A 14,747-nucleotide genomic window follows, 5' to 3' on the forward strand; every position below is an offset into this window, starting at 1 on the left:
TTTCAGAAACATGCTTTAAGAGCCTCAGTAAGATGAATGTCATAAAATGAGCAGTGCTAGATCATCTTAATTTACTTCAGTCTGGGCCAGTTATTTACTGTTTGCCATTTATGGCCAATCAGGAAGGACTGTCTTGAGTGCCGTCACCCTTCAAATGTGTGTCACAGTTCAGTGTTGTAAACTGTTCAACAGCTGATAGCAATACCATGAAAACTTGCGTAAAAGACTTGAGTCAGGTGGTTACCTTTCCCTACACTGCTGCTGCGGCGTAGAGGCTTACAGGCATACACTAATGCTCTGTTTCTGATTGCAGCCAGAAGAGCTGAGAGAAATCATAGAGAAGACGAGGGAGATGGAACAGAACAATGGCCACTACTTTGACACAGCAATTGTGAATTCTGATCTTGATAAGGCGTATCAGGAGTTACTTCGGTTAATAAACAAACTCGACACAGAACCCCAGTGGGTGCCCTCTACCTGGCTACGATGAGAGAGTAATTTCAAGGGACAAATGGACTTCAATCTAGTAATCTTTCCAAGGAGATCGTGTGTAGGTCTGCCCAATTCTAGTATAAATGCATGTGAGCCCTAGACCTCAGTGGCTGCTGCATCCTTTGCCAGTGGAGTTGCGTATTACTGGAAAAATACGCTAATCAGCTTGTGAGCCGATTTAACTGATGTAAAGATTGTCCAAGTCTTCTTTCTCTGTGGTCTAGAAATGGAGACCTTGTCAGTACTAAATTCTAAAGCTTTAGATAGATTTTTCTAGCAACTACTTTTATATATAAATCTACCCTTTTTTACCTAGAATCACCCTTATGAAATCAAAGTATATGTGTGTGTATATACAGTCCATGCTGTCACATAGTTATAAATATGAATGTTATTTAACACTTAACTTAATGACTTTATGGGATGTGATGGTAGTTCAGGAGCGTATTTCCACAGATCATTGGGCAGAGAAATAAATGTACACATGAAAAACATTAATATTAATGAGAAATCTCTCCTGTTCAAAAAATAACCAGAATGAAGATGCTGCTCTGGTCTGGAGCTGCCCTGTGAGCTTGAGTTAATATTTTAATTCTCAAACATTCCACTTTCTAATAGCACTGTAATTGGAAAATGTGTATAATGTAAATATTTCAATCCTTGCGTCTTTTTAGTCAGACTTTTTAAATCAGATTTGACTGCACATTCTTTTAGGTCCAATCAAAGATGAATATTATATTGATCTTTTAGATGTGATATTTTTATGGAATTTTCTTTAAAACATAGTGACTGATGTGAGCCGCTGTTTTCCACAGATCTGTAGAAATATTTAGAAAGGCAGAGGTTATATTTTTGTGAAGAATATATAGTTATAAGACATGCTGCTTAAAAGTCAACTTAAGTTCTCATGTTTTATAACAGCATACTGACTAAAACAGACTGATGTGCTGAACATTGGAAGATAGTGGGGTTTTTAATCTCTGCAAATGGTTCATCTTGTGGCTGTTGGTCTAATGGATAACTAACTGGAATTAAAATAGCTGAATGTAGCTACTGTTATAAATGAGTGTTGTCATTCACTAGCTAACATACTGTCCTGCATTTGCTCAGTACTGCAGTGAAAGTATGTGTAAAACACTGGTAACTGACTGAGAAGTCACAAGAAAGGGGAATATTTGTAGTGGTTAGAGCAAACAGAAAACTCAAAACAAATGAATGAAAGGCTAGGTCTGTTTGTATCCTAGTTGTGTTCTGCAAAGCAGATGGGAGCATTCTGCATCCTCAAATGATTCTGAGCTGTGAAGGTTTAACTACTAAGGTTATGCATGTGCAGTAGGGCTGTTCTGTTGCTGAAGCTAACTGAATAGTAGTATCTTGGCTGTTCTGGTTTCAAATAGCACAAAGAACCTTGACTGTGAATATCTCCATTTTAGCCATGGTGTTTTCTTTTGTTCCTACAGGTAAAACACTGGAGTTAGGTCAATGTGTAGTTCACTCCTGTATAATGTCGAAGGATGAAAAAGTAGTTAATTTTTTCCATTCTGTCTTGCATATATTCTTTCTTCAAATGTTATGGAACAAATTCACACCCATAGTTAGAGAGCTGAAAGTATAGAGCAGGTAAAACCAAAATTGTCAGATAACCTAGTTACTGAACTAACATTCAGTACGTTTTTGTATTGGAAAATGGAAGTATAGAGTGCATTCCTGTCTTGTTAAAAGCAGAATTATTTGCTGGTTGAACTAGTATTTAGGGCTGAAAAACAATTAAGAAATTAGTGGGGATGAGTAATGACCCTTCAGAAAGAAAAGGAGTTGGAAACTGTATCTTTAGTTTGATTCAGAAATAGTAACATGCTAGTTGTTGGCCCAAGGACTGGGTATTCAAAATAATGGCTTTTTTGCCTCACATTGCAGGCATATTCTCTGTTTAATCCATAGGTTATGACAACTACAGTGTTCAGGTATAGTGGATAAGACAGTGTTTCATAGATGACAAAATATTGTATTAATTTTTCTAAGAAAAATTATTGTAGATATATTAGGCTTTCTGGTATTGACTGTTTCATAGCTGGACAAGAAGGTGGAAAGCAGAGCAGTAAAACGTTCATTAAGGGTAATCTAGCTCAGCTGCATAGGTACTGTCCAAATTCTTGCAGTCACAATCGCCTCAGGATGGTTGCTGAACCCCCTTAGGTATTCAGCATTCATAGGAAGTGTCAGTCACAGTAATTCATGCCATTAATGTATTTGACTAACGTTTGTCTCTGAGTTTTTCTGAAATTGTGCACAGAAGCTGGTTTTATACAAATAAGCTTTTGAATGTAGACTTAAAGAATGTTGAAGTTTAGCTCTACTCCCTTAATTCCCAAGGCACACAGTACTCGCTGACATCCATGTAGAGAGGTGCTATGATAGTCTATAACCGATGTTAGCTTTGTCTCCTGCTGAAAGGGAAGTCTTGAGCAGCACTGCAAAATGTACCTGGCTGTCCATCTGCTGCTGCCAGCTTGGACCTGGAACTACCTTCCGTAAGAAATTATTCTGTCTTCTCTAATGAATGTGTGTTGATTCCCCTGACAGTAAAAGAAGATATGCAAACTTGACTAGTGAAACGCTTCAACCTTATCACAGCCTTTGTACTGAGCTGTATCAGACTGAAATGGGGGTGTCTGCAATTTTACCAGTCCAGATTTAACTAAAAATAACTGCTAGCTGAATTGCATGAAAGATTTTTTGGAATGTAATTATATGTGACTTTTTTTAAATGTAAGATGGGGGTGGTTAATGCCTTAAGTAATTAAGGTAACTTTGAGACCTGTGGTTAGCCTCACATTGTACTTTTAGATGTGTATCTGCACTCTGTATTTTGAGACATCGTGAACTGCACACTAATGTAAAAATGTAAAATATTTCTAAATTTAAAATAAATCACTGTACAATTTTACTTCTTGTAGTGGATCTTGGGAGTCTTCTTTCTGCCATTTTGCTGAATGCGTGAAAGATGCTGTGACCCATCGGTGCCCTCAAGGACGTTCTCTCTTCCTTCTGACACCATGCATCCAGTGGGAGAGGTAACGTCCTCAGATCTGCAGTTTCTCTCTTTCAAGCTGGACCTGTACCTTACGACACTGTATGGACTTACTATTCTGCTGTGCTGCCTTCAGCTTCAAGAGAGAAAAGAAATGGCCTTGTGCTTCAATTATAAAATGACTTTTTTAAGGTGTTAATAGAAATCCATTTCCTTGCACTTACCCTGCATCTGCAGTTAAGTGCTGGATCATGTTTAAAACAAGATGCTTGAAGAGACTAGTAATACTAGTACATTGTCTCTGGTACTACTGCTATGGCATATTTGCTGATTGCAAACTTATGTCTTTAGGAAAACAGCGCTTCAAATGGACCAGCGTTCAGTGACAGACTGCTTATCAGCTACTCTCCTAGACTCCCCTGATCAGCCTAGGACATGAAGAATCATAGTAAGGATGGACTACTCTACATTCAACCCTGCTTTGCTTGCCATTCTGCCGGTTGTGATGAAGATTGGGATCGACATGTAGCTGGATACTTGAAAAGAGCTTCTATGTGTTTGTGGCAGGAGGGAGCCACTTCTCCTTGGTTACTTACCGAGGTTAAGTGAATGTGGGCACAGGCTGAAAAGAGATGTGCCCAGTGTAGATTCTGAGTTGGGGGTAGGGGATGAAGCAAAGGTTTGGTTCTGAAATCAACATGACAAGCTTTGAAGACCACCACCTTCTAGCAACTTGAGCCAAACACCAGATTAATTAGGATTTAAATTTTTACTTGTTTCTAGCGCAGACAGTACACAAGTTGGCAGAACCCCTAATTAAAACCATAGATGTTTTAGGCCAATGGTAACAATCGTGCAACAAAAATCACAGAAAACTGTGGATTTCATCAACAGGTTAGAAAACTGGAGTTGCCTTTACTGGCATTCAACTTCAGCTGTGCCGATACCTGCTTTAAGCAACTTGAACATGAATAGTTCAGCAGTAAAGAATGTTAATGCATCTCCCTCCCTAAAAAAACATTTTCCTCTGCTTCCACTAGGAAGGGGAGCAATCAAAGAATACGTTTAGGCAAATCCAGAGCTATCCTGCGGAAACCACAGCTATGGACAGTCATTCCTACTAAGTGAAGAAACAGGCTGAACACACAATAGAAGGCTTTCCTGATAGTAAAGCACCTGACTCATCTCTCCTTTTCCCCCTATGCCACAGTCAAGTTCCCAGATTTCTAATGTCCCAGGAGAAATCCACAATCCATTAATGCAACTCAAGACTTGCATATACACCAACTGAGAAGCCACAAGAAGTATCAATGAGGCAACGTGTCCTGAATTATATCGCGATTGCACATTCTGTATTCTGGGTCCCCTGCTCCATAGACAACTGTGCTGGGTTATTCAAAGAGAAGGTCTTCATCCTTCTCTTCTGCTAAGAGATTGGCTGGTTCACGTTCCCCTCCAGCAGCCCTCCGCAGCTCCCGTTCTTTCTCAGATTTTTCTTTCAATACTTTTTTCTTTTCCTGGATCTTCTTTAACCTGTGAAGAGGAATGTGGTTTATCTGTGAAATAAACACGTTTTCATGAAACAGTCTAGCATCAACCCAGCCATACAACCTGGATGTGATAAAGCTGCATGGAGAAGTTTCCCAGGAAATGAAAATCCTGGAACAAATAGCAAAAGGCTTTTGTTGCTAGCTGCCATTGAAAATTTTCATCCAAACTATATTCTTGAACTTAAACACTGTTATACTGCTCTGCTTGTCTTGAAGTTAATTCTTCTTTAATTAATTTCAGGTTTGACATTTCTGCCTCAGGTAGCCCAGAACACTGACCTCAGTGGCAGAGGTGTCCTTGTAAAGCACAGCGTAATCATGTTGTTCCCTCTGGAAGAATGATAATGACAGCTATGTACAACCTAATGGTAGGGATTCATTTCGAACTTTCAGACAAGTAATTGCAGATCTCCAAAGTACCCAGCTCTGGGAAATCAATCTGCAGTTAAGAACCAGGTCATGTTTAAAAGTGTTTGCTCTCAGATTTAGTGAATAGTTCTCCTAAGTCCTTTCTGAGGAATAGCCTATTTAAGAGACAAGTCTAGTGTTCTTTTAGGTATTTACCTGTAGAATTCCTCTCGTTCTCGTTCATCCAGTTCTGTGATGATATAAGAAAGAGTACGCTCGATCCTGGGAATGATCACTAAAACAATATAAATAAGGAAGATGTTGGACTGCTGTTATATTAGCCAGGAAGTTATCTAACGCAGTGCACCGATGGTTGTTTAAAGTCAATGTAGTAATTCTTTCGGCTAGGGGAAATTTAAATGTCATTCATGAAAGATCATACTATTTCATTATGGACAAGTACACAAAACTGTTCTCATCAGTAAGTCCAGGACTAAACTAGCACTCTGAATATCACAGTATCTCCCGTAGCATGTTCTTTTGAAAGATGCAATGGAATCAGTAAGCACTGATCCCTGATTGTCTGTACGGTCCTTTTTCCCCATGGAAGTGGTTGAAGTCCTGCAAGAGGTAGGCAAGACAAATTAAAACTATGTTTTTCCATCACATTCTTTCAGATACTTCTGTTCTATATTGAACTTTTACTCACATAATTCTGATCTGATTGAAAAAGCCATCATGAAAACAAATATTCAAATAGAACACCACCACAAGGGAAGAGGTAAGACATTAAACAAATCTTTAACACCCAACGAGGCAAGCTGTGTGTCAGACCCACTTCTTGAAAGGAGAAAGCTGTTATCAGCACTACCAAGGTTGCTTGGAAGGCTGCAGAGGAAACCTTTTTCTACAGTCGAATTTGCAGAGTGATAAGCTACAGATAAGGCCTGCATGTTCAAACTAACAAGCCTATGAAACAGTACCGAAAAGGACAGTTTAGAGTCGTGTACTGAAATAAGTTACTGCATACATGCAAAGATGATTACATCTGAGCCATCGACAAGTCAGAAAGGAACGTGACATAACCAAAGCACCCTGGATACTGCAGCAAAAGGAATCACAGTGATACTGCACCTAGACAGTACTTAAGAAATTGCAAGAAACAGATTTACAAACAAGAATGTGAAGGATAAGGAATTCAGATGGAAGAAGAACACCAGAGTATTGACACCAAGACACTTCTGTTTCCCGTAACACAAACCTGAAGAGGTTACCAAGATCTCTCTCTGGATGCCTGCTCTGTGATTCCATCCAAAACCAACAAAAAAAAAAGTAACCAGCTCTCCACTGGACACCACCACATTTTAAAAGCTATTATCCTGTCAGAACATCTTAACACATAGAAACATCCTGTCTTTTGTTTCTAGTCAACAGACTTGACCAAATAAATTAAAGTAAGTAGCAAAGACTCCAGAATGTGTTAGTGGAATCTTTGTTCTGTAGGTTTCAATACATCTTCCTGATTATTTTTTCATGTTTGCATATTCACTTATCTCTCTGTACTCTGGTCCATTCCACTGGGCTTTTAATTTGTTTTTCTTACTTGCAATATGCTTCATTGTAATGCTTTCTGAAGAGTTCTTGAACTGGTTAGAAACCCTACTACTACTGAGAAAGCAGTCAAAAGGGGAGCGGCTTCCATGACCCTGCTCCACATCTTGCATGGAGACAGAAAAACATTATTCATCCCAAATAGAAAAATACTCACCGTGTTCAATTGCATTCACACGTCTGTTTGTTATTTTAATGGCTTCATCCAAAGTAACAAAGGATGTCTGATGGAATGGGATTAAATAATTAATACACAACAAGTCAGATTCAGCATTTCCATCAATTCTATACATGAAACCAAACAGCACTTGAAAGCCAAAGCCAAGTCTGTAATGTATGTAGCTTTACAGACTACATTCATGGTAGAAGCAGACTTTTTTTCTACTAATGTTAGTAACACACTGAATACTGCACATTAACAGTTACAAATACCAACTCCCCAAAGAAAGTTTCTTCTTGGCCATCAAGGAATAAGGACTTACTTGGAGCAGTGATATAACTGTTTTATGGCTGGAAAAGGTTTGCAACTTTGTACAGCACTGGGACTAACGGAGTACAGTACAGCTCAAAGAATTAAGCTACACTCACTGAGACTATGTTATTTTCATTCAGAAGTGAGAAAACCATGATCCCCTTTTTTTCCTCACCAACCTGTAAGGAGGCCAGTTCCACAAGCAACTCCACAGCTTTGGCATAGTTCCTCTTCAGCTTAGCCAGCTGTTCTCCACCTCTGGCCAAGCCAGTCAGCTCATAGCCTGAATAAAAATAATCATCAAGTAACATTTGTTGCTATTGCTACTATGGTGTTTTCTTACTCGGTAAAAATTGGTGCTTTACAAACTACAGGGATACAGACAGCTCAGCAAATGACAAGCTAAAGCCTTTGCCCATTAACAAATTGTCTTTATAGTGGTTTACGTTACTGCAGATCATTGTTGTGCATGTCCACAGGAAGATCTGCCAGTCTCAAAACCTGGTAATTCAAGACAAGCCTCCTCCTCATCTGAAAAACTCAGTAATTTAGGAAATCAAAATCCACTGTAGTCCCTAATCCTCCATGTCACAGGAACAGGACAAAGCATCATAGAGGAATTAAGTACACCCATGCCTATGATGTAAAAGGGCCTATCAGCAAAACATGACATGAGAAGTATTTTTGTATTAGTATAAAGTAGCCACAGGTACGTGTAAGATAGAAAATACTCGTTTTGTACTTACTGTCTCCTCCTTCCTGGTAATGCTCAAAAACTGGCAAGGTTACACCTGAAAAAAGTAAACAAGAATGTTTGTAAGAGACATAAAGAGTTATAGATTTATTAGGTACAACTCACTTTTGCCCCATTTGCTTCTAATAAATTAATTAAAATCAGAAGCTTTGTTTCCAACATCTTCCATGTATAGCTTGGAATGATTTAAGTCATGCTGGTTCTGACACATTAATATGGAATATCAAATTGTGTTGAGATCACAGAGATCTAGACATGAAAAATTCAGAGAAGTATTCTGGTTTATCCAGTGTTCAGTTTTACTATGTTTCTGTTTTGTAACATAGTTCCTGTACTTAAGGAATATGTTAGCCATTCAATCCTGGTTTATATTTTTTGTTTTCTTCATAGACAATTATTGACATTTAATTTCCTGAAACTTATTTAATTTTTGATACTTAATTTCCTAATCTGTTTTTCAGCAAAGGTCTATGGAAGTTACGCTTTGTCTGAAGATCTAGAAATTGGACTGCATTTAACCCACACTCGATTTTATGACAGGTGGATAACTAAATATAAAAATTATATGCTGTATGTGAAAAAACCCAGCAAACTACAAGTGTTCCTGTTAGATGAATAAGAGAAATAAAGTGGAGACAGCGTTTGGATACATTTCTGCGTATTTCAGAGCCTCCTCCCACAATTCCCTTAAGAGTTGAAATACTCATAGTATGGAAAAGTCACCTGCTACATTGTCTTTTTTAGCTCTGATCTTGACTTGAGCTTTGTTCACATTTTGGATCACAGTGGTACTGTAAAGAAGAAAACATACACCTTAACCAGAAAAGCTGAAGTGGTCCATTAAGTCATTATATACAAGATCAAGTAGTTATCAAACAGCTGTAAAGATTTGGAAATTGTCTTCAGCTCCATTCTCTATGCCATTCATTGCACAGCCTTTGAAGCTACTGGAGCAGCTTTGAAAGAAGTATGTTTACAGCAATGTTTGGAAATGTAAAAGACACAGAGACTGTGAAATGTAACTTTAGAAATGTCTCAGACCAAGTATTCAAAGCATAGCTAAAAACTAGCCAGCTATCTGGCAAATTACTTTAAAATATTTTAACAGATAATTAAAATTAATGAGTCTAATCAAAATTAAGAGGTTTTTTCCCAATAAAAGTGAAGGAATTTCAAGGCTTCATTGCGGACCAAGGCCACGATATTTTGTTCATTTGAGTTTGTACGTATCTGTCCTTTCAGAATGTTTTTGAGTTTATTTACCCACTAACTTTATTATATTATCAAACTTAAGCTTGTACAACAGTTTGTCTTGAAGAATTCTGAAGTGTCTTAAGGTCTTCCAAGAACAGGTCACGCATAGCCAGCTCTTTTATTGATGTACAGTTTGCTTACAGGGTGGAATCTGACTACTGTTTATAGCTAAACACTGCAACTGGTTAGGACAGGAAACAGCACCATATCCAAATAAAAGGGCAAAAATACTTTTCTCCAGCAGCACACAGACTACTACTGTATCTGATCACTTAGTTCTTCCCCATTAATTGGCAGTGCCATCAGCTGAATCATTAACAGTTCCCCAAATTTATTCCAGAAGATCTACGCACACTTGAATGAATTACACAAACACCCTAGTTAGAACTGTGATTTATTGGAATACAATTTCGAAATATCCTACTGGAGGAAAAAGATGCATTTCCCCTCTCACATATAGCCCTCACTAGCCCTAGTGAGGGAAGAGGTCAATTAGGTTAGAATAGTTAGTAAAATGACTGTATCACTTAATGGAAGAAAAGAACACACTTTACATCTGGCCCTCAAATTCACAAGAAAGATCAAAATAATAAATAATCCAATACTCCACTATAAATTCTTGTTACCCTACATTTTATAGTCCAACTGCAAAAGCAACGCCTTCTCAAATCAAGGATTTGTACATGAAGTAAATTCTGTTAATCTTTCCACTTTGTTTAGCTTTCAATGGAATATACATTTTCTTTTCATTATAAAAATTATCTCTCTCCTGCAATGATGCCTCCCACCTTTACCTAATGGAATTCATTCAGTTCATCCTGTCCTACCTTGTCCACTCTTTTTTTTTTTTCTTTTTAAAGTGCATTGAAGAATTTTACTTTTTTCCAAAAGAGGAAACAACAATTTTTGCTAGCTCTTTCCCACAGGTAGGACATCCGGAAGATCAGCAATCCTCACCTGAAATCTCCTGCTGTAAACTTTGCCTCAGCAAGTGAAAAGGCAGCTTCTCTCATCACCTCACCCATCAGCATCTTAGTCTGTTTGGGGGGGGGCGGGAAAAGAAAAAAAAAAAAGGCAGCAACTACAAGGCACATTGTTACTCCTTTTCCAGGATACATAACTAACAGCATAAAGAGAAGAATGAGAATTAAAAGCATCAGAAAGTCCTCTGTGTGTAGCTTACTGTCAAATTGCAAATTTTAAGTCCCAGGTGACTGACAGAAATAGAAGTGTTTCGGATCTTTCCTTGATCCAGTGTGGAACTCACCGAAACAGCAGAAGACATGTCTGTCTTAATAATCATACAATTCTACTATATAGGGGCTAAATTGCAACAATAAAATGGCTGGGTAGGAAAGCACTCTAACTTGACATTGTACTGAATACTATGAGACAGCTGAAGTTGGTGTTCAATATAAAGATTTATGCAGCTTTGTGAAGCTGCGCCTTCCTCCTACTTCCTTTTTTCCTCAATTTTTACACACTTGAAGCTAAAACACATGCTGTTGAGAAGCAAGAGCCTTCGTATATTAGTCTACAGGAACAAAAGTACAGTGCAAAGAGCTTGTCTACAGCATGGGAACAAAGCACCGCTGCTAACCATGGATAGCAGTTGCAGCCAGAGCAGTACAACTAAAACCCATCTAGTATGGTAGAACATAACAAGCCATATTAAGCTCTACTGAATATCTTAGATTTGTCATTCATGTTGCAAAGGAAGATGCAGGACTCCATGTTTCTTCATAAAGGAACAAGTTCCAGCTCGACAAAACTGCTTTCTAGTGTACCTCCTCGTGCAGAAAACATTATAAATCTGCAGTATCCTCTCAAGCAAGATAAAACAACAAAAACAGGGCTACACAACATGTTAAATCCACTCCTGAAAGTATTTGGCAGCATCAGAGTGAACTCCCTGTAATGTAGAAATGATGCTAGTGAACTTGGGACACAAAAGAAAGCAGAGCCCAGGAGTGGCTGGAAGGAGGTGAGGCATATTAGCTCACACAAAATCTCTGTATCATTGCAGCCAGAAAAACATAATTCTGCTCATCTATCCTCAGTAGTCTCATTTACAAAAACCAGGTTATCCACAAAATTGTCCTACCTTCCAGCCTACCTAAAAAAATTAGCAGAACAGGAATGCACAACTGACAGAAAAAGACAGATTTCAAATAAAGTGAGCCAAACAGAGGAAAATTCTAATTTACCTACCTCAATAATTTTTTTAAGGATCTGCCTGAATCGAAGTGTCAAAGCATCAGATTTCTTCTTCAAGAGGTTACGACCCGTTTGGGCTCCTTTCAAACGAGCCTTCATGATGGTCTGAGCCCTGTTTAAGTGAAAATGTCCTGCATCATCTGAAGGGGTTAGGAAAAAATTTATGCAAGGTATTCCAATGTGCACATAACTGAAATTACGAAGCAACCAAGAAACATCAGTGCAGTAAAACAGGATAGCCACTTCAAGATAGAATTTTATATTCCCATTTAAAATCAAGGGAATTTATTATATTTATGTCCATCATCAAGGAGAATTACAAAGTTATTATCTGTGAAGTCAAAGATCATGGAAAAGACAAGTAATTTTTCAGCTCTTCCATAATAGGAAATAAGTGCTCATTTTCCCTCATGACTTACAAGTACCAGAAATCAAACTACCCCAAAAGTCCACTGTCAGTGAGACACTGGTACTGCTTTTAAGCTCTTTTACTGCTACATCATCTTCTCAAAATCAGAAAACACAGCAAATTCTTCGTGTTCAACAACTGTTGTTGCTGTGTTCTGATTTTACAGAGCAACAAGATACAGCAGTTGTACATTCTGGTTTAAAGAAAGAATATACGATGATTCTGTATCTTCCATATGCTGCAGAGGAGATTTACAAGCCATTTAAGACAATCAGAAGTAGCATCAATTTAAAAGGGATATTGCTAAGCCAGCTGTAGCATTGTATATCTATCCTTTACTTCCAGTACCACGCTGACAGGTTTCTTGTACAGAATTAGGAACTGAAGAAGGATGCAAACCTTCCTTCCCTCTCTGCTGTGCAATCTATTTTAATTTCAGGAATCTTTTTGATTTAAGTTAACTAGAATATCAGGAACTATACTACAAAAAGCACAAGCTGTGCTAACTTAAGCTACACCTTTGTACACACAGCCACTACACACAAAGGACAATACTTAAGTCAACTCAATGTGAAGAGAAAGAAACCTTACACGCTTCCTCTCTGACCTTGGAAAAAGTTAAGTATAATTAAGATTCTACCCACAAGTGCAATCCATTACTTTCCACATCTACTGGCATGTGATGAGAATAGCTCCATTAATGTGTACAAAGTACTTATGACTGAAAAGCACAAATAACCTTTCTGAATGTTTATGATAAAAAAAAAACCCCAAAGTCAAAAAGGCAGCTTTATTTTCACAACAAGCAGGTCTCTGTTTACCACCTGCCAGAGACTGGCTGACCTTCTAGTTCAAGCAAGATTTCACAGGCTCTGAGACTGCATAAAGTCTTGTTTACTGTCAAGGAGACTGAGCAGCTTTTTTAATATCCAGCACAGAAGACGCTCATACCTGCAAGCCACTTCATAAAGATAAAAACCCAAAACCACCCAAACCTTTTGAAATTCTGTCAGTTAACAAAAATAACTGTTGCAGAGGCAGGCCATCTTCCTAATTTACATCCCTATCAGAACATCAGCCACATTATTGGTATGTTGCCTCATTTGAAACGGCTCGTAAGTATTAGGGCTTTGTACATCACCACCTTCTTGCCACAATGACATATCAGCCCACAAAATCAGATGCCTTTTAAAAGTAACTGAAGTGCCTCCTCCCTGGACATGTAAGCTGAATGAAAAGAGCACTATCAAAGAGCATGAGTAAGACCAGATGACTTTATATATGCAATAACTTATTTCTGAACTAAGTTTCAAAACAGAACCTTTACCATGTAATGTCTTGGTCTTTTCATATAAACTGTTATTGCCTGTGTCCTGAGCTCATACACGGGGAAATAATTATTCTTTTACATTTGAGATTTTCCGTCCTGCAAGGCATCTTTTTATAAAGACTACATGCAGGCTTCAATCTAATTTTATGTAAGATTTGAAACAGCCTTTCACCTTAAGGCAAAGTCTTTCTGTCCTGGAGGGTTCTGAAGAGAAACTGAACAGCATTATTAAAACAGCAATTTTATTAGCAGATCAGTTTCAATTGTTTGTGTTCATTCCAAGGCTGGCAGCTTTCTAAGCCTTGTCAGGAGACATCTGATTCCATGACAAATAGTTTGCCGTCAGGATCTGGAAAATTATTTGTCTGTCCACAGGACTTCAGGCCTTTTCACTTCCTTTTTTAAATACTGTGGCCAACTTCTTGTACAGCAGTACCATCTATTAAAAAAGGAAGCAATGGTTCGCTATGTACATTTTTTTCTTATACATATATTCTACAAATGGTTCTTTTTAACATAAAGGTTTGCATAATTGCATGATTTTTGGTAGCCACGCACACACATACACTCTCGAAGCTGCTTGCGTCTTGGTAGCAGGCCGTGCAACGGCCCTCTGACGGCTGACAGAGCTAATTTTGAGCCTGACAAGAAAACCTGAGATCTAACCGCGGCCTTCAGCTGCTTATCGCGGCGTTTTACACAAAGCCAGAGGCAGAGCCCTCCGGCAGGCGCAGAGCGCCCGGAGCAGCAGCGGACACGCCGCCAACAAAACGATCTCCAGCGCCGGAGCCCAGGTGGGAAGCGGAGCCCTGAGGGCGCCCGGCACGACCCCGAGCCCGCCGCTCCCGCTGCCCCGGCACGGCCCCGAGCCCCCGCCGCTCCCGCGCGGGGCACCAGCCGGGCCCGGGGTCGCTCGCCCCTCCAGGGCCGCGCGGGGGGTGGCCCGGGCGCCGCTCGCCCCTCAGCCGGCGCGGTGGGGGCAGCGGCGGAGGCCGCCCCGCGGCACCCCCCAGCCCGCCCCGACGCGCGGCGCGGCCCGGCGGCCACTCACATCCGCGAAGGGAAGATCTCGATGCGGTCCTTGCCCGACATGGTGGTGGCGGCGGGCGCAGGCGGGGCACAGGGCGGCGGGGCCCGCTCCGGCTGTCACCGCAGTCGCCGCCGCCGCCACCGTCACGTGACGCCGTCCCCGCTGTCCCCGCCCCTGCGAGGGGCCGCCCCGGCGGAGGAAGCACCCGGATGCCGGCGCCGCTCCCCCTCCCGCGCCTGTCGCCGTGAT

At 39.9% G+C, this 14,747-nt stretch overlaps 2 protein-coding genes across 2 annotated transcripts in view; one reads left to right on the forward strand and one right to left on the reverse strand.

The window, feature by feature from the left end:
- Positions 1-1,555, forward strand: part of PALS1 (protein associated with LIN7 1, MAGUK p55 family member) — a 57,856-nt gene extending 56,301 nt beyond the window's left edge. The window contains exon 14 of the mRNA XM_056347549.1: positions 314-1,555. Within this exon, the coding sequence (XP_056203524.1) occupies positions 314-490 (177 nt within the window). The 3' untranslated portion in view covers positions 491-1,555. The remainder of the gene's footprint in view (positions 1-313) is intronic.
- Positions 1,556-4,273: 2,718 nt separating this feature from the next.
- ATP6V1D (ATPase H+ transporting V1 subunit D) lies at positions 4,274-14,677 on the reverse strand. Its single transcript, XM_056347547.1, has 9 exons — positions 14,520-14,677; positions 11,724-11,841; positions 10,470-10,549; positions 8,982-9,049; positions 8,251-8,295; positions 7,684-7,787; positions 7,190-7,256; positions 5,638-5,716; positions 4,274-5,056 (listed from the first exon to the last, which is right to left on the reverse strand). Exons 1-9 carry the CDS (start codon positions 14,558-14,560, stop codon positions 4,915-4,917), a joined length of 744 nt encoding a protein of 247 aa, XP_056203522.1. The 5' UTR covers positions 14,561-14,677; the 3' UTR covers positions 4,274-4,914.
- Between the last annotated feature and the right edge of the window lie 70 nt (positions 14,678-14,747).

Source organism: Falco biarmicus, chromosome 7, assembly GCF_023638135.1.
Source record: "Falco biarmicus isolate bFalBia1 chromosome 7, bFalBia1.pri, whole genome shotgun sequence".
Taxonomy (NCBI): Eukaryota; Metazoa; Chordata; class Aves; order Falconiformes; family Falconidae; genus Falco; species Falco biarmicus.